Source organism: Pundamilia nyererei, unplaced genomic scaffold, assembly GCF_000239375.1.
Source record: "Pundamilia nyererei isolate P.nyererei 1_Seehausen unplaced genomic scaffold, PunNye1.0 scaffold00085, whole genome shotgun sequence".
Classification (NCBI taxonomy): domain Eukaryota; kingdom Metazoa; phylum Chordata; class Actinopteri; order Cichliformes; family Cichlidae; genus Pundamilia; species Pundamilia nyererei.
In genome coordinates, this window is record NW_005187486.1 from 2,252,107 (window position 1) to 2,275,405 (window position 23,299).

The 23,299-nt window shown below is 38.8% G+C and overlaps 2 protein-coding genes across 4 annotated transcripts in view; one reads left to right on the forward strand and one right to left on the reverse strand.

The window, feature by feature from the left end:
- Nucleotides 1–1,823: 1,823 nt before the first annotated feature.
- On the reverse strand, nt 1,824–13,345 carry orc4 (origin recognition complex, subunit 4). 3 transcript variants are annotated; one of them, XM_013912285.1, is made up of 15 exons: nt 13,276–13,345; nt 7,350–7,474; nt 6,598–6,659; nt 6,427–6,503; nt 5,412–5,502; nt 5,243–5,318; nt 5,064–5,149; nt 4,936–4,984; nt 4,700–4,851; nt 4,442–4,615; nt 3,229–3,315; nt 3,040–3,148; nt 2,864–2,959; nt 2,718–2,785; nt 1,824–2,602 (listed from the first exon to the last, which is right to left on the reverse strand). In XM_013912285.1, the coding sequence occupies exons 3-15, from the start codon at nt 6,652–6,654 to the stop codon at nt 2,420–2,422; spliced, it is 1,305 nt and encodes a 434-aa protein (XP_013767739.1). In that variant the 5' UTR covers nt 6,655–6,659; nt 7,350–7,474; nt 13,276–13,345; the 3' UTR covers nt 1,824–2,419. The 3 variants fall into 3 exon arrangements, with proteins under 3 accessions (XP_013767739.1, XP_005738722.1, XP_005738723.1); XM_005738665.1 differs by having other exon boundaries at nt 7,350–7,443; nt 13,276–13,319; XM_005738666.1 differs by lacking the exons at nt 7,350–7,474; nt 13,276–13,345 and adding an exon at nt 7,286–7,345.
- LOC102209482 (methyl-CpG-binding domain protein 5-like) overlaps nt 13,321–23,299 on the forward strand; it is a 29,007-nt gene continuing 19,028 nt past the window's right edge. Inside the window, exon 1 of the mRNA XM_013912272.1 lies at nt 13,321–13,380. The gene's annotated coding sequence lies outside the window, so the exon portion shown is untranslated. The remainder of the gene's footprint in view (nt 13,381–23,299) is intronic.

The window sequence follows — 23,299 nt, forward strand, 5'->3', positions numbered from 1 at the left end:
ATTTTAAAAAGCCCTCCAAGCTCTTTAGGAGCTGTTGCAATATTCCCATACGTGCTACTACAATCATCCACTACAGGTTATTTCATTCTAACTTCCCAGTCTCCTCCTTTTTCCTGCTGGTGGTAAAGAGTTTTAGAGGAAACATTGAACTCCATTGACCCCCACCGCTAAGACTGTCTTGGCAGTAAGAGAAGTCTGGTTACCAGGCCTGAAATTTCTACAAAAAAAACCCCACAAAACAAATCAAAAAAATAACAAAACAAAAAAAAACAAAAACACTACTTTGACCCCACATTTCTCGAGGCTGTCGAGTTGCAGCGCTTATCCCGGGTCTGCCAACACTGTCTCCAATGCCAATGATGCTCACAGGTTGTTTAAAGCTGGGAGAAACTGATCAGTCTGAACATGAAACTTCAGTGTGTCATGTTTTAAAAAGAAAAAAAAAAATCCTCTCTTCAGTGATGAAAATGTCTTTTTTTCTTTGCTCCTGATACATGTGACTGTAAATTTTATGTTACTGAGAAAAAAATGTGAAAACAAGAAAGAAACTAAGGTCTGCAATTTCAAACTGGAAAGTGAAGTACATCAAACAAACAAAAAAAGAAACAGCCCACTGGGTTTTCCTGAGTAGGAATGAGTCTTTACCAGCTTCAAGGATGTCCTCATCCTGACCTCTCACAGAAGAGAGGAAAATCTCTTGAAAAAGTGTTACAGCAGAGGAAACAAACTTCATGAACCCTGTGTACATTATGGCAGAGGAGGCAGGACTGATCCCTGATTAGCGCTGCGACTCTCGGCTAATGTTAGCCGGCCATGGTTTTTATCAGCTGAAGTGATCCACGTGATGTAAATAAATGTGTTTTTAGATTGTGAATGTCTTTTCTTTCCTTTTTTCCCCCCCTCTCTGAATCACTGCAGTCTGGAGTTAACTCTTTTTAGAGGCTTGGCGTTCTCCTGGAAACAGTTTGGTTTTCATATTTAGGGACTTTTTAATAAAGGAAAGTCATAAAATAAATTTTGATACATCAGATTTTAAGAGGTAAACCCTAACCAATGCAATTAGGTGTACCTATTAAAGATAACCAGTTATCTTTAATAGGTACACCTTGCTAGTACTAGATTAAGTACTTTTGTCTTAATTCTTTGTTAGCATCACAGTTACTGCAGATGAGAATCTCCTGTTCCACCACATCTCAAATCTGCTCTATTGGACTGAGATATGGTGACTGTGGAGGCCATTTGAGCACAGTGAAGTCATTATGTTCATAAAACCAGTTTGAGATGATCTGAGCTTTTGTGACATGGTGTGCTATCCTGCTGGAATCAGCCATCAGAAGACGGGTACACTGTGTTCATAAAGGTATGGGCTGTGCCTGTGTCATGGCTCTGAACTATGGAGCACAGTCACCTCCTTTCCTCTCATTCAGAGAATTAGATTGGCTCTTCTTAAGGCTGATACTCACAGGTCCCTTCACTCAGTTACAAGCCTTGCTTAAATGCTCAGTGCTCCATGTTTAAGAAAAGGCAATTAAATTGAGGGTGGGGGGCTGGGTTCCCTGTTGGAAACATGAGGCTTATATTTGGATTATAGGCTTATATTTACAGTACAGCATGGAATTGCACACTGAATAAAATCTTTAAAACTGTAGCCACAAATACATAGCATACCATTTAAACAGTTAAAATTAGTAAAAAAAAAAACAACTTCATGTTTATAAAGCTGGATTTATGCAACAATGTACCTTTGAAACTTGATTCTAAAAGAGCAGCAATGAGGCTTTTGAAGCCTAGAAACACAAAATATCTGCCAAGAGGACACCTAATTAAATGAGTTCTTTTTATTGCCACTAAGGTGAATCTTCATTCAGCTCACGGCCATACAGACCAATCAGCTGCTCATTGTGCATAAACTGTAAAACCATCGTGGGAGCAGCGATTCTTGTGAACTGTGGAGGGACACATGCCTCACTGATGCTACAGCGTGTTTAAAAAGAAACAACAACAACAAAAAACAGACTTTTGGCACAATTACACAGATTTTTGTCCAAGAAATCAAAACTGCAACTTTCATCCAGGTTATTGTCAACTGCACAAAATCACCACTAGATAGCAGTATTCAGCAGCCTGATGCTCACGACCTGAAAATGATGAAAGCTGGACGCTTGATGACACTTGCTAAGTCCAACTACTGATCAAATGACACAAGCACATGAAGCTGAGTTTTTGTATTAAGATTGGGGGGGGTCTATCTTCAGCATAAACCTCTAACTGCTTAGAGGGTGAAACAATCGCACCAATGCCAAACTATTCATTTCCTTTTATTTTCTGATCGTTTAGAGTGGGCGGCAGCGCAAACCTTATGCTCTTCAGTCCAAGTCAAAACAAGCTTCACAGACTGAATTCTAAATGTTCTGAAGCTCTACCCAAATGCCGACATGGCCCACTGCTTGACGTCAGTGGGGCACTGTGGGTACTTCTGCAGGGCATCCATGATCTGGCTGTGGTCCAGCGTGAGCCTCATGAGCTGGTACTCCCTCTGGACTTTGGCCGAGGAACCATCGACAGACTGGATCAGCTCCAGCTGCTGCAGGTGCTCGAACGCCTAAAGTCAGTCAGCAAACAGATTGTATCGGTGTTCAGGAAATGTCCACTTTCTGCCTGGTGTGGGGGTTTGGTAGGAAAGACTGGGGGAAGAGTTTCGAAGCGTTTCTACCAACCTTCATGACAACAGGCTGCTCAAAGTTGTACATGGAGTTGGACTTCCTATGCAGGAACTTCTTAAACTCTGGAAACAATCAGGCACGAGTGAAGAAACAGACGGGACAGCTTCTTCTATTTGTGTAATTTAATCGTGCGATCGTACCATTATGGACCATCTGAAGGTTAAATGGCTCTCCTTCATACACATCATTGAGGTGCTTAATGGCGATGACCAGGCACAGCTCCAAGATGGACAAACCTGAAGAGAAACGGCTCACTTAGACTCTTCGGACCACGGGTAAAAAAAAAAAAACGTCCCTTGTTAGGATTTGTACTCACCATGGAGCATGTTAGCCGTGGCGTCAGCAAAACACATCCGGCTGGCCTCGAGCAGGTCGGCTGGTTTGATGGTAGGTTTGGCGACAGAGACGCGACTCAGGCACAACATCTGTAAAGATATTTAGTACGAAAAGAAACAATGAAAGAAAAGGAAACACCCAAACCGAACATGAGAAATGATCTTCTCACCAGCAGCATGTGCAGTGAGCGAAAGTCTTTGCTGGAGTTGAAGTGTCTCTGCAGAACTTCCTCCACAGATTTGTCCTCACACAGAGTCTGAAGAACCAAGAAAACAAAGATCAGTACGGTACTTTTTGCTTTGTACGTCTGCACTTCTGTTCTATGTGGAAAAGGTGTGTACATCGTCTGCCGTTCAAAAGGAGGCCAGAGATGACATCGCTGTCTGAACCATGTTAGCTGGGCAGTGATGTTACTACGGTCACTCAAGCAACTCAAAATTAGACATTTTCTGAACTTAAGTGAGCTATTTAAGGCTTTTAGGGCACGAAGAAGGTAGAGCACAAAAAACAGCAGTACCATGCAAAAGCCAACAATCGTTTCATTATATTTTGCCACCAAGCCATCAGACTGTCATTTTTTAAAGTGGTCTGAGCAACAATCCTTCAGGCTTTCTGAAGGTCTTTCCAAGTTTTCCTTTGGACAATGCCTTCTTTTTCACTAAGAGCCATTAGCTGAAACCAAGGCATATCTCAGTATGGTATTCAGAGTTTTCTTAAAACATTTCAGGAGACTGGACCAGTGAATAACAAACGTGGAAAGAGAAGAAGTGCAAGTCCTTAAAAAAACAAAACAAAACTATCTACAGCAGGAACAGTATATGAAGGCCATATCCACAGGACTTTAGAGATTCATCTGGACCTTTAGCTGATCCATCTACTGTTCACCGAAGTTTAATCACAAACGGTCTCGGTGGCTGTGACGAAGCCATTCCTAATGAAGGGAAACAGTAAGAAAAGGCTGAGGTGTGAAAATTACACAAGAACTGGACTGAAAATCAGTGACATGGGTCTTGATAGTGATGAATCCACATTTGGAGTCTTTTGCTTCAAATCATTGTCAGTATGTACGGGGAGACGTACAACAGTGAGTGTCTACAGCCATGTGTAAAACACGGTGGAGGCTCCATCACGGTTTGGTGCTGTATTTGCATTTGGCAACAGCTTCAATTTTTAATCACGACAATGATCCCAAACTCACTGCCAATGCAGTAAAGACGTACCTGGATAGAAGGTAAGGATCATGTTGACAGAACAGAACAAAAGGCAGAAACATCCAAAGAAGAGCTTTGAATGTCCTTCAAGAAGCCTGGAGAACTATTCCTGAAGACGACTTAAAGACGTGACTAAAAAAAAACAACTTTGTGTCTGCCTGCTAACGTCACCTTTACACCAGCGTTCCACTCCTGAGCGAACTTCTTGTCAGGAAAGCTGTCCGGCAGGCTGAGTTGCGTCCAAACCCGTTCCAGGTACTGGGTGAAGTTGAGGCTGCTCAGCAGGTGGATCTGACGGTGGGAAAACCGCGACTTTACCCGCTTCTCCAGCAGCTCCAGAACATCCTGAATGGAAAAAGTATCACGACACTTACTAAAAACACCTACCATTATCTAAGTAGGGTTTCTGAGAGGTGTTCTGAGGCCCACCAGTCTGCAGGTGACGCCGACCACAGCGATGGGAGCCTGGGCGGACTGGGAGACGTCAAACAGGTTGTAGAGCAGAGTCTGGTTCTTGTGGTGGGCGAATAAGTCAAACTCATCCAGGACAAACAACACTGGGCAGCTACTGCTGCGATTGCCTTTTAGGAAAAAACCAACAACAAAAAAACATCAAACCTGCCCCTCTAGTCTGAAATCAGCTTTAAATATTTGAACTTTCTCACCTTTTTTTAATGCCTCCAGGAGGAAAGCCAGATTTTCAGCAAAGCTTCCCTAAGAAAAAAACGAGGTAGAAAGATCTTTGCAGTTTTCAGAGCTGAAAATGTTAATAACGGTCTCTCTAAATACTCACAAACACTTTGTCTCCAACAACGTTTTCCAGGTGGAGCTGTCTGGTTATTTCTTTCAGCGCTGTTCTGTCATCAGTCTGCAGGAGACCTGCGGCAAACACACAAACCCATCCATCCAATTCACATTTCCAGCAAACGTGTGGGTTCTTAAATTGTGAAGAATTTAAATGAGGTTTGGTACCACTGAGGTGAACCTGAAGAAGGTTCTTCTGCACCTTCTCCTCCTTCTGCAGGTCTCTCAGCACGCACTGCAGCAGCTTCAGGCACAAGAAACACAAACCTCACAGGATTCACAACAAGTCCACACTTAAAAAAAATTCAAAAAAAATTCATTTTTTCCCACGGCTCACCATCGTTTTGCCTGCTCCTCTGGGACCCACGATTAGCACAGAGTTACTCTCCCCGTGGATCGCCGTCCGCCTCAGCAGCTCCAGGAGGTGTCTGCAAACACAATGGCTTTAACTTCAATACCCACAATGCTTAGTAAAATATACACCCCCATCTCATGCTTGTAATGAGTGGAAATCTCTCACTGGGGAAGCTCGTGTTGTGGCCGAGTTGGCCTGGAAACTGGGACAGAGCTGTCACCCAGGTGCGACTGAACTGGGCCACTGAAACTCACACCGAGCTCCAGGTCTGCTCTTAATTATGGATGACAGTTCTACTACAGGCCTTCTAAACCATCCAACACCTGTAGGAACCGAAGCCAAAACAAAAACAAACACCCTTTACAGGTTATTTGCCTTTCCCAAACACTTAGGACAAATTATTCATGGTTTTATTTTCACAAGGCCAGATTACAACCGATTCCTCCTCTCCAGTATGAACAGTAAGGCTGTAATGGCCTCGAACTTTTAACCTTTTACTGATCACTAGTAAAGGTACCTTTCATAATTACACCCTACATACTGTCACTATGTTTCACCACAGTGGGCAGTGTTTTGCCAGTCAGTGTGTTTTTACATTTGTAAGCCTCTTTCCAGACCTCCACTTTAAACAAGAATGTGTTTTTAAAGGACAACCATATTTAAGTCACAACACGCACACATGCAGGCACACACAGGCATGCACACACACACGCAGCTTTGACAGAGCCAGAAACGCCCCGAGGATTAAAACAGGCCGATCCAGTTGAAGCTATGAGGCAGGAACCTGTGCCAGTCATTTCTCCAGTTTCTTTTCTCGCACCGATTGTCTTGTTTCTTATTTTAATATCCAACTTTGTTTGGATTTAACATTCTGATTTTCTCTGTGATTTTCTTGTAAACTCTTTTTCATGATACTATGATATGAGTCTTTTTGGTAAATGTGTTGACGTTATTATAAAATCACCTCTATCCACAGGCCCTGTTGTTATGAACTTACTTGTACTGAGCTTCTACTCCCTCTGGTCTGTCAGGGAGCAGCCTCTCACAAAACCGCTCCCTTAAAATCTGCTGAACCTGCACAGAAACATGTATTATAAATAAACTACATTTTATTAGGTATATTTCAGAGTATCACACTGAAAAACTCACTGGCTGTTCATACACACACCTGTGTGATGCATTCCCCTATAGGCAGATGAGCATCTCTGGCCTTCCTCTTACTCATGATGACTGCAAAACGTGAACAAGTGGGAAAACAGGTCAACTTCAACATGCCACTAAATTCATTTTCAGCGGGATAATACTGACACTTTACATTGCCGTTAGGTGTCAATTAAATGCACTAACATGGTGGAAACAACGGTTTTAATTCCAATAAATAACTTTTTTTTCCCCTTTTAAGTTTACGCCAAACGTAAGACTAATAATCACCAAAACGAAATAGCCTCACTTCAGGACATGTTTACAGTTGTGCTGTAACCAATGTTAGGGTCGATAACAGGTGAGGATAAAACACTTTTCAATTCGGCATGCAGCTGATGCAACGATACCAGTCTAATCTCATAGCTGCCTTTGACTGCTTATCTTACAATTTGGTCAAAATGAATGTCTAAATAGATTTTATGTATGCCGAATTAGAAAGCGACTCATAAGTTTGAGAATCCGTCTCGTGCTGCATTCAAGGCTGAGATCATATCGACGGACAAGTCAGGAGAACTCAAAATTGTCATTTTTACAACAGAACTTCGGTGCTACACGCTTGCGACGCAACCCAGGGCTTTACTCGAAGGTCTGCTCGCTAAAAGTGCGCTGAAGAAGCACGAATGTTTTCCATTTCTAACTTTGATTACTTCTACCGTTGTGTAAGACAGGTGTCAGCTAGTCGAGCTTCTTTTCACACACACATCAGAACAAACATACCGGGAGTAACGAAGAGACGCCTCAATCTTCGCGGGAATACTCCTCGGCCAGCGATGACGACTTCCGGCTTTGACTATATCTGCTTTCTGATTGGCTGCGACTCAGAGCAACGCAGAAGAGAAACGCTGTGGTTGTAGAATTATATTATTCACACACACGCACAAAACCACCAGATAAAAAACGATTTAAAAGAAAAAAACATGACATATAGTAATGTGCAAAAGTCAACAATTCTTTCTTTATATTTTGTTACCAAACAGACAGGCTTCGTTGTATTGTTTTTAAAGTGGTATTGAGCAATAGTTCTTGAGGCTTCCTGAAGGTCTTTGAACGTTTTTCTTTGGACATTGGCTGCCTTTTCACTTATTTTCGGCTTCGTCCTTGTCCCTGACCAATCTTTTGCTTGTTAAACCACTATGAACCATTCAAGCATAAAAAAGACTGAACCACTGTTGTGCAACCACAAAAACACATAATTTGTTCTAATGCCTTTAGTTGGATCGATGAAAAATGTCAAAGATAACACAGTTTGACAGACATTAAACAGTATTTTTGTACTAACAAAGATGATTCCTAAAAGCTATTAGTTGAAACCTTGGCATAGCACAACATGGTGTGCCCTAAGAAAATCTGAGGAAGCTGGACAAGTGGAGGGCTAAAGAGCTGTCAGCCTTCAAAAACAATCTACATCAGATGAACAGTATCTGAAAATCATGTCCTTAAAACATGAAAGAATCCAGTAAAGAGCTGACACAGAACCATCTACTGTTCACTGAAGCCTCATCAGAAATGGTCTCAAGTACAGATGAAACTATGTAAGCACAAAGCTATTCAAATAGATCAATAATATTAACATAAATCCACAACAATTTTAGTCACGTTGTGGTTTAATAACTGTATCAGCAGTAAAGAGGACATTGCACAGAGGTTATATTTGAATGTGAATATTTGAATAACCCATTCAGGTGTGTACAGACTTTTGAACTTGTTTAAAAATATATAAATTAAAATGACAAAATATTGTTTTATTTTTCATTTCAATTTAAAATACAATATTTTAAATTTGGTATTATAACAAATGACACATCCTTGTCTTGAGGGCAAGAGTTTAAAAAAATGTGTCTTTTTATGCTTTTCACGAATTTTACATGAATATGATTTTATTTGTTGAATTTTATATACATTTTATTGTTGAATTTGATCCTGCGCATTTCCGTTCTACAGCATTTACTGGCTATGAAATGAAAACAATATGATATTATATTATATATATCATTCACAATTTAAGTTTTCTAGATTACTTTTTATGTTATTTTTGTGAAATTAAAATAGCAGGATGCTCTTAAGAGATTTTCATCAGCATAAATGCTAAAAACAAGTCATTTTGGCCAGTTGTTATAGGTGGTTGCTAGGCAACATGATGGCATCATAACATTTGACATAGATAAGAACCTTCAGGAGCCTAAGACATACTTGTGTGCCAAGTTTGGTTGTGCTGCTTGTGATCATGTAGGAGGAGTTGGTGGACAAATAAATGAACACACAGACAGATTTTATGTGTTATAGTAAGATATATAAGAAATAGTCTGTCGGCACTGAGAAAGACTACAATTATGTGTTATTATATGTATTTATTTGTGAAACTATAACAGCCACTTCTGCTCTGGTTTGATAAAATTAGGAGGGATGGCTCATGTATATGTCTAAAAGGCCGCCTTCATAACAGCATCTTTTACTCACTGAAGCTCTGGAGACACTTAAACGCTTCCTGCGGCTTTTTGGTTGACTGATGAAAAGGAAAAAGAAAGACAGCAAACCGCCAGATATCTCGCAAATCGTCTCCCTCTCTCCGCTCACATTTAGCCTGTCACATTATTCTAAAATACGACCCTCCGCTCGCACATTCAGCCCTCTGTGTTTGCCCTTAAAAATACATGAAGCGCTCCTTCCTTCAGCAGCCCTACACTGAATTCATTTAACGTCTCCTCGGGTTTGACCTTCACACAAAATTCAGGGGTTTGCACCCTGAGCTGCATCTCGTCCTTGCTTCAGACGGCTGAGCTCATGTTTTCTTCAGCTTTTATGACCTTTATTTATCTCAGGAAATTATTTTGCTGAGTGTCTGTTTTTGCTCCACTGCCACTTTGTGTTGTATTTTTTGATTTTCTTTGCACGCAGCCAGTCAAAATTAACCTTAATCAGTGTCATCTTGTTCATAAATATGAATAGTTTAGTTTCTGCTAAAAGATGTTCTTGTAATTAATCATTATCATTGCAGTTTGTAGCTTATGGTGTTAAACACTTATCAAATTACACATCATAGACAATATTTAACAAAATACCTGTAAGGTATTAGCAAAATAACTGGTAACGGGATTGTTTTTAATTAGGTGGTGACTTTTTTTCTAACCCTGTGAGTCCACATATTCTGAGTTTCAATATGTAGCCACTGGCTTCTGATCATTTTAGTACATTATGCTTAATATGTAAAGACCACCTTTTATTTTTCGACAAAGTAAGACATGGTAATGATAACGTTACAAAAGTTAAAACTTCTGTAAGAGGTATTTATGTTAGCTTACCTTCTGCAACAATGACCCCTTCCCCCTAGCCCCCAAAAAGGAAAACAACAGTTGTACTAAATTAATTTCCTGTCACTTTTTTCTAACTTTTAGAATTAATCAAAGTGATTATTTGGCATGAACTCAAACTATTTTGCAGATTAAGTCAGGAGAACTTAAAGATCACTGTGTTCATTTCTATTGTTTGTGATGTGAGCCAGATGTAATCAAAGTATACAGAAGAGCATCTCTGAACAGGCAACATACTGAATGTTGATGCAGATGGTCTACGGCAGCAGAAGATCATAGCAGGTGACACTGCTAAGAACAGGAAACTGAGGTTACAGCTCATCAGAAATGACCACAGCCTACCCATCTTCCGTCAAAGACAAAGTGCAGCCTGTCAATCCTCGCTTAAAGTCAATTAATTAGACTTAAACAACTAACCTAACCCCATACATGTTTTTGGACTTTGAAGAAAGGAGTTTGCATCCAGTCCACTGGATGAATCCAACCTGGGAGCCTCTTGTGAGGTGACAGTGCTGATGACTGCACTGCCATGGCAGCCTTCCTTGGTTATAACAAGTGTCTTGTCTTGGTTGACATATTGATTATTGTTTAAAATTGTCTAGTTTTAGTTGAATTTTTAGTAGTTTCAGTTTTGCTTTGCAAAGTCAGCTGACTTGACATCTTGATACCCAGTAAACATCTCCATGAAAACCTCGTTGGGGTGTTTGTGTTGTGAATAGGTTCAAACTGACAGAAAGAGTGAAAGCTGTATCTGAAATTTATATAACTAATTGTTAAGGTTCGTTTTAGTACTTAATATAATCATGCCACAGTCAAAACAGTGTTATTACTTATTGTTCTAACAAGATACTTTTCCTGTTTGTACAATATACTTTTAATGTTTGAACAACATAATATCACGTTATTACAATATACATAATTATCACGTTTGTACAATATAAATATTATATTGTACGAACGTGATCATATATTGTACAAACATGATAGTATATTGTACAAACAGGAAAAGTATCTTGTTAGAACAATAAACTTTTCACGTTATAACGTGATACACTTGTATTTTTCTTTTGCCTGGGTGGCAGCTCTACGCTTCCGTAATTACTAACAAGTTGCCTCTAAGTCATTTTTCTGCAAGTAAATTCAACATTATTTATTTGTAAAAAAAAAAAAATCTGATGTATTTTGTTACCAAGAAGGTTATGTTTTTAGTAGGATTTGTGTGTGTGCATACCTCCATCCTGTCTGTAAACACAATAACTTCAAAAGTTGTGAATGAATTCTGATAGAACTTTGTATGAGTGTAGAGTGGGGTCATGTTAACAATCCATTCAAATTTGGCTTACATCCACCAAGGTCTTCAAGGTCAACTCAATGATGTATTGGTGGAAAATGGACTAAAAGCCTTATAACTTTGAAACTATGAGATGTAGTGTCACTGTAGTCAACATATATTACTAGTTTTATTAATTAATATTCAATAATCATCAATTTGATTTGATTTTATGACTTTGCTATGCACATTAAAGTAACAATTACAACTGTCAAATACATAATAATCGAATACATGTACAATGTTCCATTTTTGGGAAAACAAAACCTTGTGATTAAAAGCTTTTTCCACTTCATATTTATTTAAATAAATTTTTATTAAACATTGAAATGAACAGTGTCTGTGGTCCAAACTGTAATAACAAGAAATGATATAAAACAAATTTATGTACTTTTTTTTATTGAACAGCAAGCAGAAATACTTGTGTGTGTGATTTCCATGAGGTCTTTAGGTTAAAGGCTTTATCTAATTCCAGTGATCTATAGTGTAAAAAAGTATATTAGTATGGAAAGATACTGAGGCAGTGAGGAAAAAATGAAAGAAGCACAAAACATAGTGACCAAAAACCATGAAAATCATGTGGGAAGACAAAAACAAACTCCAAAGGATTTAAAAAAGGGAAGCAAAATTGTTAATAATAAATAATAATAAGAGAAATTAATAGTCTTTTTGTCAGTCTCCAAATAAAAGCAACAATCTATTCAAAATACAGTTGGAAAATGAAAAAAAAAAAACCCACAATGCATCTCAAATCCAACAGAATGAAAGTGAAAGCAGGGAGTTGTTTAGTATGGAAGGTTGTTTCCTGCCCTTGTAAGGCTTTGGTTTAAGTTTGAAACTCTTAAATTACTGACCATCTTGAAACTTTGAGTTACTTCTGAGTAACTCCAAATTTCGAGATACCTAACTCAGAATTTCACAAAGTTTTCATAAGTTGTTAGTGAGTATCTCAAAACACAGAGGTATCTTGAAATTTCAAGTTATTTCAAGCTTGAAATTTTGAGATGCATAACTCGAGACGTGAAATTTTGAGATACATAAATCTAAATTTTACGTTGATTTGAGTAAAGTTGTTAGATTACTTTTCAGTTTGTAATTTTGATTTATTATGTCTTAATGTTAAAATAAAAATCTTGAGATTTTGATTTATTCAGACCAAATTTTTGACATATATAATGTGAATACTTGCATTATGAACCCCAAATTTCACATTAGGTATTTTAAAATGTCACATTACTGACGGATTATTTCAAAATTTCAACTTACTCAGAAGTAACCAAAGGTTTTTAAGATATGTTATCTTGGAATTTTAAGTTATTAGCTGAAATTTTTGAATAACATAAATCAAAATTTTGAGTTATCACCTTGAAATTTCGAGGCTTTTGGATGGCAAAAAATATTCACTCTTTTACTGGCAGAAGAAAGCTTAAAAAATTGGGAAAATGACACAATAATGAAGTAACTTTTAGTATATTTTTTTATGTGTCTTTCTGTATTTTTAACCACACAATGAATTTATTTAATTTTACCTTTTTTACAGAAACTTACATTATATAAAAAATGATAATATATTGGCAGCAAATGATCAGTATATTTTTTGTTTTGTATTTATTTTTGGTGGATGAGTATATACATGAGTGTATGAGTGTATATAGGATGACCTCAATGACCCACAGTACATTCGTAATGTACTGTGAAACGTTTCCATAGTCTTTAGGAAGAAAAATTATAAAAAATAAAATAATAAAAAATAAAACCAGTTCTATATCTCCCAGGATTAAAGTCAAATATGTGGAAAAAGGGATCAAATAGTTTTGCAGCCAATTCTGCCTCAGGGGTCCCTGGAGGCCCCTCAGGCCTCAAAATGGGACCCGCCGGTTCAGGCTGTGACTCAGTATGAGGCCCCATCCCAACCCTCACATCCAGGTTACCCCTAACTTTTTCCCCTTTCTTTTTTCCCCTTTTGGCCATGCAGAGTTCGTGTATGTGAGGAAACGTGCATCACCTCTCCCATCTGCTGGCTGGTTGAGCTCGGCGCATGCGCAGTGCAGCTCTCCATCATTTCCAATATCCCAGTGTAGGAGAACCAGCAGAGGCAGAGAACTAATGGGTAGGCTGCTTATTCTTATTTTTCCTAAGCTTGCAGACGCACTGTTGCTCGCCCGTTTCGCTGTTTCGGCTCCGGTACGCATTCGCCGGGATGCCCGGGTAAGAACGGACAGTTTACGGTTTGATTTGACGCAGACAGAAACGTTAGTGCCTGAAAAGCGTCTCTCTCTCTCCCTCTCTCTCCCTTCTTCTTCTTCGCTCTCCCCTCTGCAAACGCAACGGGCTTGCACGGCTGTTAGCTAGCATGCTAAGCTAACCCGTGCTAACTCGGCCTTACCCCTGGCCTTGCCTGCCCCCCTCCCCCTTTGGCTCGAAACCTCAACGACCGGGCCTAGCTGCTTCTTCTCTCTCTCTTTTCTTTTTTACTTCGACAATTTGAAGTCGGAACCCCGGGCCTGCTGGTCCCCGGCATGCACGAACCCAGCTCCGCGGTTCCAATTAAATGCTGAAACGTTATTAGCGTAGCCGAGCTCGTCCTAATTCATTTTCGTTACAACAAGCTAGCTAAGCTAACGGCAGCTAGACAGCTGACGCTTGGCAGGCTAACCCCCCAGCTAGTTCAGCTAGTTCATATACAGTGCATCAAAAAGGCAGTCAGACAGGACTGATCCCGCTTGTTGACACGGTCCCCTCTTAATGCGGAGGCCCCTCACACGATGGAGCCCGAGCTAATGGTTATTAAACCAACATTTGGCTCAGTTGATGAGCAGCCCCAGCTAATGTCCACCAGGCTAATTGGCTATTATCTAACGTTTAGGTTGTTTTGGTTGTGTACACAAGCGGTTGTCATCTTCCTCCGGCTTCGGGTGGGTAAAAAAAAGTCTTGTCATTCAGGCTATGTGGCTGTCAACTTTGAAGGCTGCTGCAGGACAATATGGCTCATTTATCCCCGAAGCTTTCCTTAGCCAAATCCAGCAGGCAGGAGCTACAGCAAGATTTAAGTGCTGTGCTGAGAATTAATGGGTTTAATCTAGCCAGCGGTGGATATCTTATGGGTCAGGACAGCGTGTCTAACCTTTGTGATGTTGCAGGTTTATGCTTAGCAAATAGGTGCTTTGTGCTGGTAGCTCTTCACTTTCATGAAACTGGACAGCTGTAAATATAGATGGAAATTCACAAAAAAACCTTCATATTGAACATCTTCAGCGCAGTCTCGCAGCAGTTTATGAATTAGTTGCAACCTTTAATCTATTGATTAGTGTTTCATGTACTGTACTCATGTACTGATTTGTGTCGGTGTACGGCAGATTAATGTTTTCCACTTTAAAAAGGTGAAAGGCAATAGAAAAGTCTTTAGCGGCCCCTCATTTCTGTATACTTTTCTAGGAAATGGGAAATGTGTGCAAACATAAATGAAGATGCAGTATATAAAAATGGACCTGTACAGTTCTGTACAGTTCTGCTGGGCTTGAATGTCAATATCTGGTGTGACCACCTTTACTCTTCAACACAGTCTGAACTCTCTTAGGTAGCGTTCTTGTCATTTCTTTAAGTAGTCTTCTGGAATAGTTCTCCAGGATTCTTGAAGGACATTCAAAGCTTTTCTTTGGATGTTGGATGCCTTTGGTTCTGTTCTTAGTTATTATGAGGTCCGGGCTCTGGGGAGGCCAATCCATGACTGACAGTGTAGCATTTTGTTTTCTTTTAGTGCACTGGTAGTGTTTTTGGGATCATTAGTGCATCAAAATCAGACTTCTCTGCATTCATACTTGTTTTACCAACAGTTTCGACAAGATTTCCCACATCAGTGGCTGAAATCTAGTCCCAAACCATGATAGAACCACTCACAGTTGTACCTCTCTTTACATACTGGCAACAATTTGAAACAAAAATGTCAAATTTGGATTCATCACTCCGTAAGACCCGTTACAACTGATTTTCCAGGCAGCCCTTTTGTGATTTTGCATAAGAAAATGACTTTAATCTACTGTTCATCTGCTGTAGGCCTTCCAAGTCTTCTTGTGTCCTCTACTTGTTCAGTTTCCTCAGATTTTTTTTTAAGGACATGTTGCACACCATGCTGAGACAAACCAGCTAATAGCTCTTTGGGAATCAGTTTGTTACTTTTTGAACCTGTCAGTTTGTGTTATTGTTGGCATTTTTCATAGATTCGACTAAATAAATAAGGAAAAACTATGACTGGACTGAACCCCAGTGGGGTAAAAAAAACCATTAAATGCCCAAAGAAAAACTTTGGGAGACCTCCAGAAAGCCTGGAGAACTATTGTTCAAGCTTTAAAAAATAGCAAAGTCTGGCTCATCTGAAGCAAAATATAAAGAAATAAGGGGTGGCTGAAGATTTTCACAATACTCAGGTATAGGTTTAGGTAGGGCTGTTCGATATAACGATATATACCGGATGACGATATAAAAACGTCTATCGTTTAATTTTACGCTATCGTTTATTTTGTGGTGTCGCAAAATAAACTGTTTACAGCAATTTTTTTTTTTAATCGTTTTGATGGTCAATGTAGTGGCTATATTAATTTCTTAAAGTTCTCTCTTTCTCTTTTATTTAATATAACCACACTAGGGACGGACAAGCGCCTGTATTTATGCGTTGATGTTAGCAACAACGACAGTAAAACCATTGCATCACGTGTCCGCTTGTTTATTTTCCACATAAACCCTTCACAATAAAGCTCAAGATCCTGTTGAGACTTTTCAAAATAAACTGAATCACATGCAAGAGTATGCAGAGTATTTTCAGATGAGAAGCAAAAAAGAGCCGTCAGGTGCTAAAAAATAAACCTTAGACTCAAACGTTAGAACAGGCTTTTCCCCGCAGCACACTGTGTAATAAATACTCACAAAGAAAACGGCGGCCGTTACAACTTATGTCTAAAAATGTATAGTTTCATGCATCGGTTAAAACACTCGACTCCAGGTACACGACGCCCAGCTGGAAACACTCCACGTAAGTCGAGCTGCCCGAGATTCACAGAATTTACAAAAAAAAATGTTAAATTTTTGTGATTTATATCGTCATCGGGACGATAGATGTCTTATATCAGGATATGAGATTTTGGTCATATCGCACAGCCCTTGGTTTAGGTACTAAAAGCTACTGTACAAGTTTAGAAATAATACCATACAAACACAATGCAAACACGAAATATACCATCTATTGAAATACATTGCTTATAAAGTTGTGCGACCTACCACAAAAAATCCCTATAATTTGTGTCTTTGTACATCAACAAATAAGTCTCTTTTTGTGACACTTTCATGTTTCGCTGTGAAAAAACTCTCAAAAACTGCATCTGAAAACCCTCTCAACGTTTTTTCTTAATTAAGGGGGAAAAAAAGACAACAAGTAGTTCTTTGAATGCACAGATATCTCATCTAAATAATGGGTAAGAGCATTTCTACCTGTAATTTTTCCTCTTTATATGCATGTTTACCTGGACTCTAATTTTCAGACTTTAATGGGATTAAAAGCCCAAACAGAATAAAAATGCTCCATATAAACACCTTTGAATGCATCTGACGTAGGCTCACTTTGTTGTAATTAGGGTACTTTTTCCAGTACCGATACACAGGCACCAACTTTCTGCTAATACCATGTACTAAAACAGTACTTTTGTTAATGAAACTGTCGTTCTTACTGTGAGGAACATTTGGGAAACTGTTATGTAGATATACAACAAATTTTTCTGGCACAACTTCACCTAATTCCAAGGTGCATGAAGAAGACAAAGATCTGATGACATGAAGACTCCAGCGACACTTAAAGTATTAGGGAACAACTTTATTGGTTTTATTTTAGATTTTATTGTATTGTCAAAGATTATGTAATTGCTTTTGGGGCTATGGCAATGCATTTGCGACTTTTACATCAGACTATTCCTAAATTAAAGACGTCTAAAAACAGTGGTATAATCTTTTTCATGCATTGACCTCATAAACTTGGTAAATTTTTTGCTGCGTTCTATCAGCTTGTGTCCTGCATCATAAATGCTTGTGGAGGTATGTTTCTCCAAGCTGGTGCTCTGTAATGACCTTATCTTTAAGAGTAAAAAGTGAAATAAAAAATTGAAACAAATGTACTTAAAACCATAAATATTCAATTCAAGGAGAGATTTGTGACTTTCACGTCAGTATTTTTGAAAATGTGCTCTATGGCTTTATTTAAATGTGGATGGAGGTATGTTTCTCCACAACTAATAGATGGCATTGTTTTTCCTAGCTGAACTGGTCCTTTTAACTTAATTATATACAGACTATGAGAGTTATGAGCAACTCCATAATTTATGTTCTTTTCTGTCATGAAAATTTAGAGTTTAAAAAGAATTATTTTCGAAATACATTTAAAACAGAGAACGATAATTCAGACATACATGCAATATTCATAATTCTAACAGTTAAAAACAACACAATAATGAGGCACAACAATAAAAAGACCATTTTAATCCAATTTCAGACAGTTCATTAAATCACATGCCAAAAAGACTGAAATAAAAGACAAGATATTGAGGAAGATGAATGCATGATGTATTAGTGGCTTTGCATGTGCAAGGAAATGATGAAATAAACATAGTATGTACAAAAGGAAAAATAAATGGATTTATAACAAATCTCTAAAATCTCTCTCGCTCTCCATCTATTTGTGAATAATTGTTGTGTGTGTGACATCACACAACGTTTTGTTCAGATTTGCCCACCTGTTAAGATGGAGATGGGATAAATGCAGACATATGCCATAGTCAAAATGTGCAAAATAATTATATATAAATGTAGTAGAGGCCACTTTGTGCTCCTAGTTAGAGTGAGCACTGCATGTATCTCTGTATGCAAGTATTTCTGCTAGAAAGAGAGAGGATGGCTGCAATTTTAAGAAATCTGCCAAATTTATACTAAACAAGCTGTCCATTTGCATAAAGGCAGCTTTTTTTTAAGTACTTTTTACCACTCCTAAAAAACAAAACAACAACAATTTTTCAAGCTGTACTGGTCCTCTTCAATCAGTTTATTATATACCAACTCTGTGAGTTAAGAGTAAGCCAATAATGGAAATAGCTGTGCTGAAAAGACTAAGAATTTCCAAATGCAGTGTTGTTCTTGTGTTTCATTTTTAAAATTATTGCTAAATAGGTGGACAACAAAAGGAAAATGCTGTTGTTAAAGTCACATATGCATAAAGTATTCATGACTATTCAAGTTTGTCAGAAACTGCATAGAGAAGACCTTTGGAAGGGTGTTTCTCCTCTTATGAAAAAAAAGGGTTTCTGTGATTATTAATAAACTCTTTAGTGATTAAAATCAATGGTGGGCACATTGGTGCCAAAAGACCATCCATATCTGAATTTCGGGATTTTTATTCAAACATCTGCCAAAAATATGAAATTAAACAAAAAAAGCTGTTGAGAAAGACGAGTGGATGACGTATTTGTGACTTTTACAAAGAAAGCAGTGTAAAAGATGCTTTTCACGTTTTTAAATTTGCTGTTCTGGTAGCTTGATAAAGACTCTTGTGGGCTTTTTACCACCAGGAATTTTAAAAAAAATTTTTTGTTAAATTGTGAATAACACAAAAAATCCTGCTGATGTCTATTCTGGGGGGAAAAATTGTTCACTTCACCTGGGGTCATGCTTTCAGTCGTGACACTGCCACTGCTCTTCCATAGATTCTCATTTTAAAATTAAAAGTCAGCATCATATAAAAAGCAGACTCTGGCATCTTTATCCCCTCACCACTCAACCAGTTACAGCAGGATGCTGGAGGTCTCTTTGTGTTCAAAGGGAGTTCTTCCTCCCTACTGTTGCCCAGTAGGGATCATCGGATTGTTGGGGTTCTCCCTCTAGTACTGAAGGGTCTTTACCTTACAATACAAGGAAGCTTATTGTGAATTTTCAGTCTACTTTTAGCCTCAAATACAGATGAGGGGTTCATGCTGTGGAGCTCCAAACTTCCAGCGTTGCCTTCCCGCTGCGTTTTCCACACCAGTTTCTCTCAGCAGCCTCGTGTGCTTCCTGTAATGAGAAAATGCTCACTCACTTGTTAATGGGGTTTGACTTCATCTAGTTTTTTGTTTGTTGTTTGTTTGTTTTTTTTTACAGTTGAACTGATTGGTTGAAATCAACCTGTGCAGACACACATTTTACTTTGCCATTGGTTATGTCAGACCCTGTGTAATACCAGTAAGACTAACGGATCATCTATTTTAATGCTTCCGCTGGACTGTGACTGTGCTCCCTTGATTTTTACAGTTCCCAAAACAACTACTCCACCACTGTTATCTCTTCTAATTGGCTTTATTAATTTGTCACTCTGCAAAGACCTTAAGTCTTCCAGTGGGTTATGTGCTCCATTCAAACTTACCAGAGTCCAAATGCTGGCAAACTGGCGTTGCGTGCTCCTAAAGTCGTTTGGAGCTCATGTTCTGACCTGAATTGTGAGTTGGCGAGTAAAGGTTGTCGGCTCCTAGATAAAGGTTTTCCTCTTTCTCCTTTTCTTGTCCCGATGACTAAAGATCGGTCAGAGACAGGTTGTCGTTAGAGTTGAGTGAAAGTCCAGCTCAGGCATGAACAAAGCAAAGAAATCTACCTCTTGACCTAATAATGAAATGCACACAGGCCACTTTGTCTGATCATATTCTTTAATATTTGGACTAGGGCTGCCACAAACGATTATTTTGATAGTCGACTAGTCACCGATTATTTTTGCGATTAGTCGACTAATCAGATCATCATCCATTGGACGTACAGCGTACAGCTTATTGCACCAGCAGCTTCTGGTCTTATATAACTATCATTAGCTTACAGCTTGAAGTGTTTGTGCTAACTAAAAATAAAGACAAGATGGTAGTTTATTAATTTTTAATGAAATTTGCAGATTGTTTCGGTGAAGTTTAATAAACTCCTTGCTTTCTAAAATATAACAGGACACCGGAGTATATTCTCCAGCTTCTGATAATCAGCTGTCTGCTTGACAGTTTTAGCTGTGCAAAAACTATAACTTTAATCTCAGCCAAACCGATTTACTCAGGAACAAATAAAATACTAAAGAAAGCCAAACAATAACATTTTTAAGTTATCTAAGTGACTTATATATATGTTTAACCTGAGTAGCGAAAGACGGCGGTGGGTTTGAAAACGATTTGCCGAGAGTTCTCACGGCTCTAGTTAGCCTTGCCCCCGCCTAGCTAACGAGCTAGTGGGTAACAGACGTCTCCGAAAACGTCGGAGTGCTTTTGAAAATATGTGGTGTCTTGATAAACTGAGCAGATATTTGAGGTTTACCAATATACATTCTCGCCTGAAAATATGTTAAAGGTTTATTTTGTGACCCAGAAAGAATAATAAGAGTAAAGTTAAAACTAACTAGCTGCCGCCATTGTTGACAACTGCGCTGGGCTGCGCTATGAATTCTGGGACACAGCTTCTTCTTCTTCGGGGTTTAACGGCAGCTGGCATCCTTGTACATGCAGTGCTGCCATCTTCTGTTTCAGTCCGTTATTACACTCTTAAATCCTACTACTCATTCCTGCGTCCTTTGTGATCTTACAAAGCTTCAAACGATGCGTCGACTATTAAATTAGTCGTCGACGATTTTAATAGTCGACATAATCGTGACTAGTCGACTAATCGTGGCAGCCCTAATTTGGACACTGACGGAGAACGTTTTCATTTACATAAGCTGCCATCTTTAATGGACCACAAATGTAGTTACTCGAGGATCTTTGGCTGTGTTTCTGCTCGTCTTTTTTTTTCTTTAATGTGATTTCTTATCTAAAACAGTTTGTAATTTTTTTACTTATTTCCTATTGAGGGTGCATTTCTTCCTTTTGTACCACATTAACTTTTTCCCTCTCTTGTTCTCTACTGTTTTGGTGACGTGTGCAGCTGGATTCACTCCAAACTGTAAAATTCCCATCACATTCAAGTACATGCACTTTTGGATGTGTGAGATTGACCTTTCTGGGTTTTTCCATACAAATCTGAGTTGGCATATTTAAAAAGGGGTTGCAACATTTACCTTCATTTTGTGAATACTTTCAGTTACAGAGTAGATAAACATAGTTTGAAATCTACCGTTTTTTTAATGTTTTATTTTATTTTATTTTTACCAGCCCTGATAGCTCAGTAAAATAAATGACCATATGGCCAAATAAATACCTTTAAGAGCTAGAAACAAATTTGAAGTCAAAATAAATACAATGAAGTAAAATTATTATAGATTTCAATGAAAACTTTGAGTAATAACAGAGAAAAAGTTCATGGAAAATAAAACAGAATACAATTAACCTACTAAACGCACTAGTGGAAAGTGCGGTGCAAGAAAGCATGAAGTTGTGATACATACCTTTCATACAGAACCTAATTTTAGCAAATATTCACTTCTGAAAATCTGGATGGCGATACTTTAAAGAAAAAAGTAAAAAATTCTTTTCATCCACTGTTCAAGTTTTTGCTTGAGGTCTAACTTTATGCACTATAAGTTGAGAGATTTCCTCTCATATTTCTCTTCTATGGTTTAAGGAGACAAAGTAGTAAAACAAATTTCAAATACGTGTCTCTGTCCTTTTTTTTTTTTTTTCCATCCACAGTTGGTGTATTTTATACAACTGCATTGGTTTGACTGCTAGTGTTTGATCTCAGACACTCCAGCTTGTAGCAGTTTTATCCACCTCCTCCTGCATCTCTATGTAGCCGGCAGAGCAGTAGGTGGCAGGGTGCACCTTACATTGTTCCCCAAATTCACATCAGGAGTTAGAGACAGGTAGAGGTAGCTTTAGTAGGTGTGCTTTATTGAAGGCTGGGAGCCTTTATGCATCTTCCTCATTGTTCTCTTCATGACCACCACTGCTATAAACAGCTGGCAGGAGAAAATACAAACAGCCCGAGATGGTGAATCATACTTCTTGTGTCTTCCACGTGGTATCTCCAGCTGCTGCAGCCATGATGTGCAGTTATGTTTCGGGAACTCAGCTCTGCTGTCACCTATGACTAAGAAAACACACTTTCATCATGTTCAAGCAGCAAAGGAAACGCACAAAAATGGGTTTCATTTCCTTTTCCCGCTGTTTTTTGTACTTTAGGTTTAAGGAAATCCTCTGTAAAAAGACACGTTTTTCTTAACCCTCCTGGTTGGGAGTCCTTGCTGACAGCGAGGACATTACTTGACCACTTAGAAGACGTCGAACTTGTAGATTTTAACGTAGGTGGATAGAAATTTACCATTCCTGTGATATCTTTGGTGAAGTTGTAGCCCTCAAGCTTTACAGTCTACCAGAACACAGCATTTGTTTGGGACAGCATAGCATATGCTGTATGTACCCTGTTTTTTGTAGTGCAGATGTGTACTGATACTACTGGTATGTGCATTAGCATGGCTGTTAATGACAGCAACTTTCATGTAGAAAGTTGTAGTTTGGAATAGGGCTGCTCAATTAATCGAATTTTAATCTCGATTACGATCTGGGCTTTCAACGATCATTAAAAATGACTGAGCCGATTATTAGCCCCTCCCTCGTGCTTTACTCTCACGCTGCTCCGTGTGGCAAATCGAGCGCACCTCTTTGCATTTCGAACACGTGTCACAACAATTAAGAGCAGCGGTCTCCAACCTTTTTTGCGACACGGACCAGTTTATGCCCGACAATATTTTCATGGACCGGCCTTTAAGGTGTCACGGATAAATACAACAAAATAAAACTAGTACAGGTACCGAAAAAAAATAAATTTATTCATAACACATGTGAAAAGACCCAGGAAAACTGAGTAAACGATAACGAAATAACGCTGAAAACCGATAAAAACCCTAAAAACTATACATTTCACACCTGAGCCTCAACTCTCGCGGCCTGGTACCAAACGACTCACGGACCGGTCCGAGGCCTGGGGGTTGAGGACCGCTGATTAAGAGGACCCGAGGGAACCTCGGAAAGCTAAGCAGAAGTTATTTGGAGAGGAGAGTG

Bases quoted from the DNA above. Each gene is read 5' to 3' on its own strand.
- orc4 (XM_013912285.1), bottom strand. From the start codon at position 6,654: ATGAGTAAGAGGAAGGCCAGAGATGCTCATCTGCCTATAGGGGAATGC. The intron at 4,985-5,063 runs GTGAGTATTTAG...TTTTTTTCTTAG, and splicing joins TTGTTGGAGACAAAGTGTTT to GGAAGCTTTGCTGAAAATCT. The intron at 2,786-2,863 runs GTACGATCGCAC...GATTGTTTCCAG, and splicing joins CCTTCAGATGGTCCATAATG to AGTTTAAGAAGTTCCTGCAT.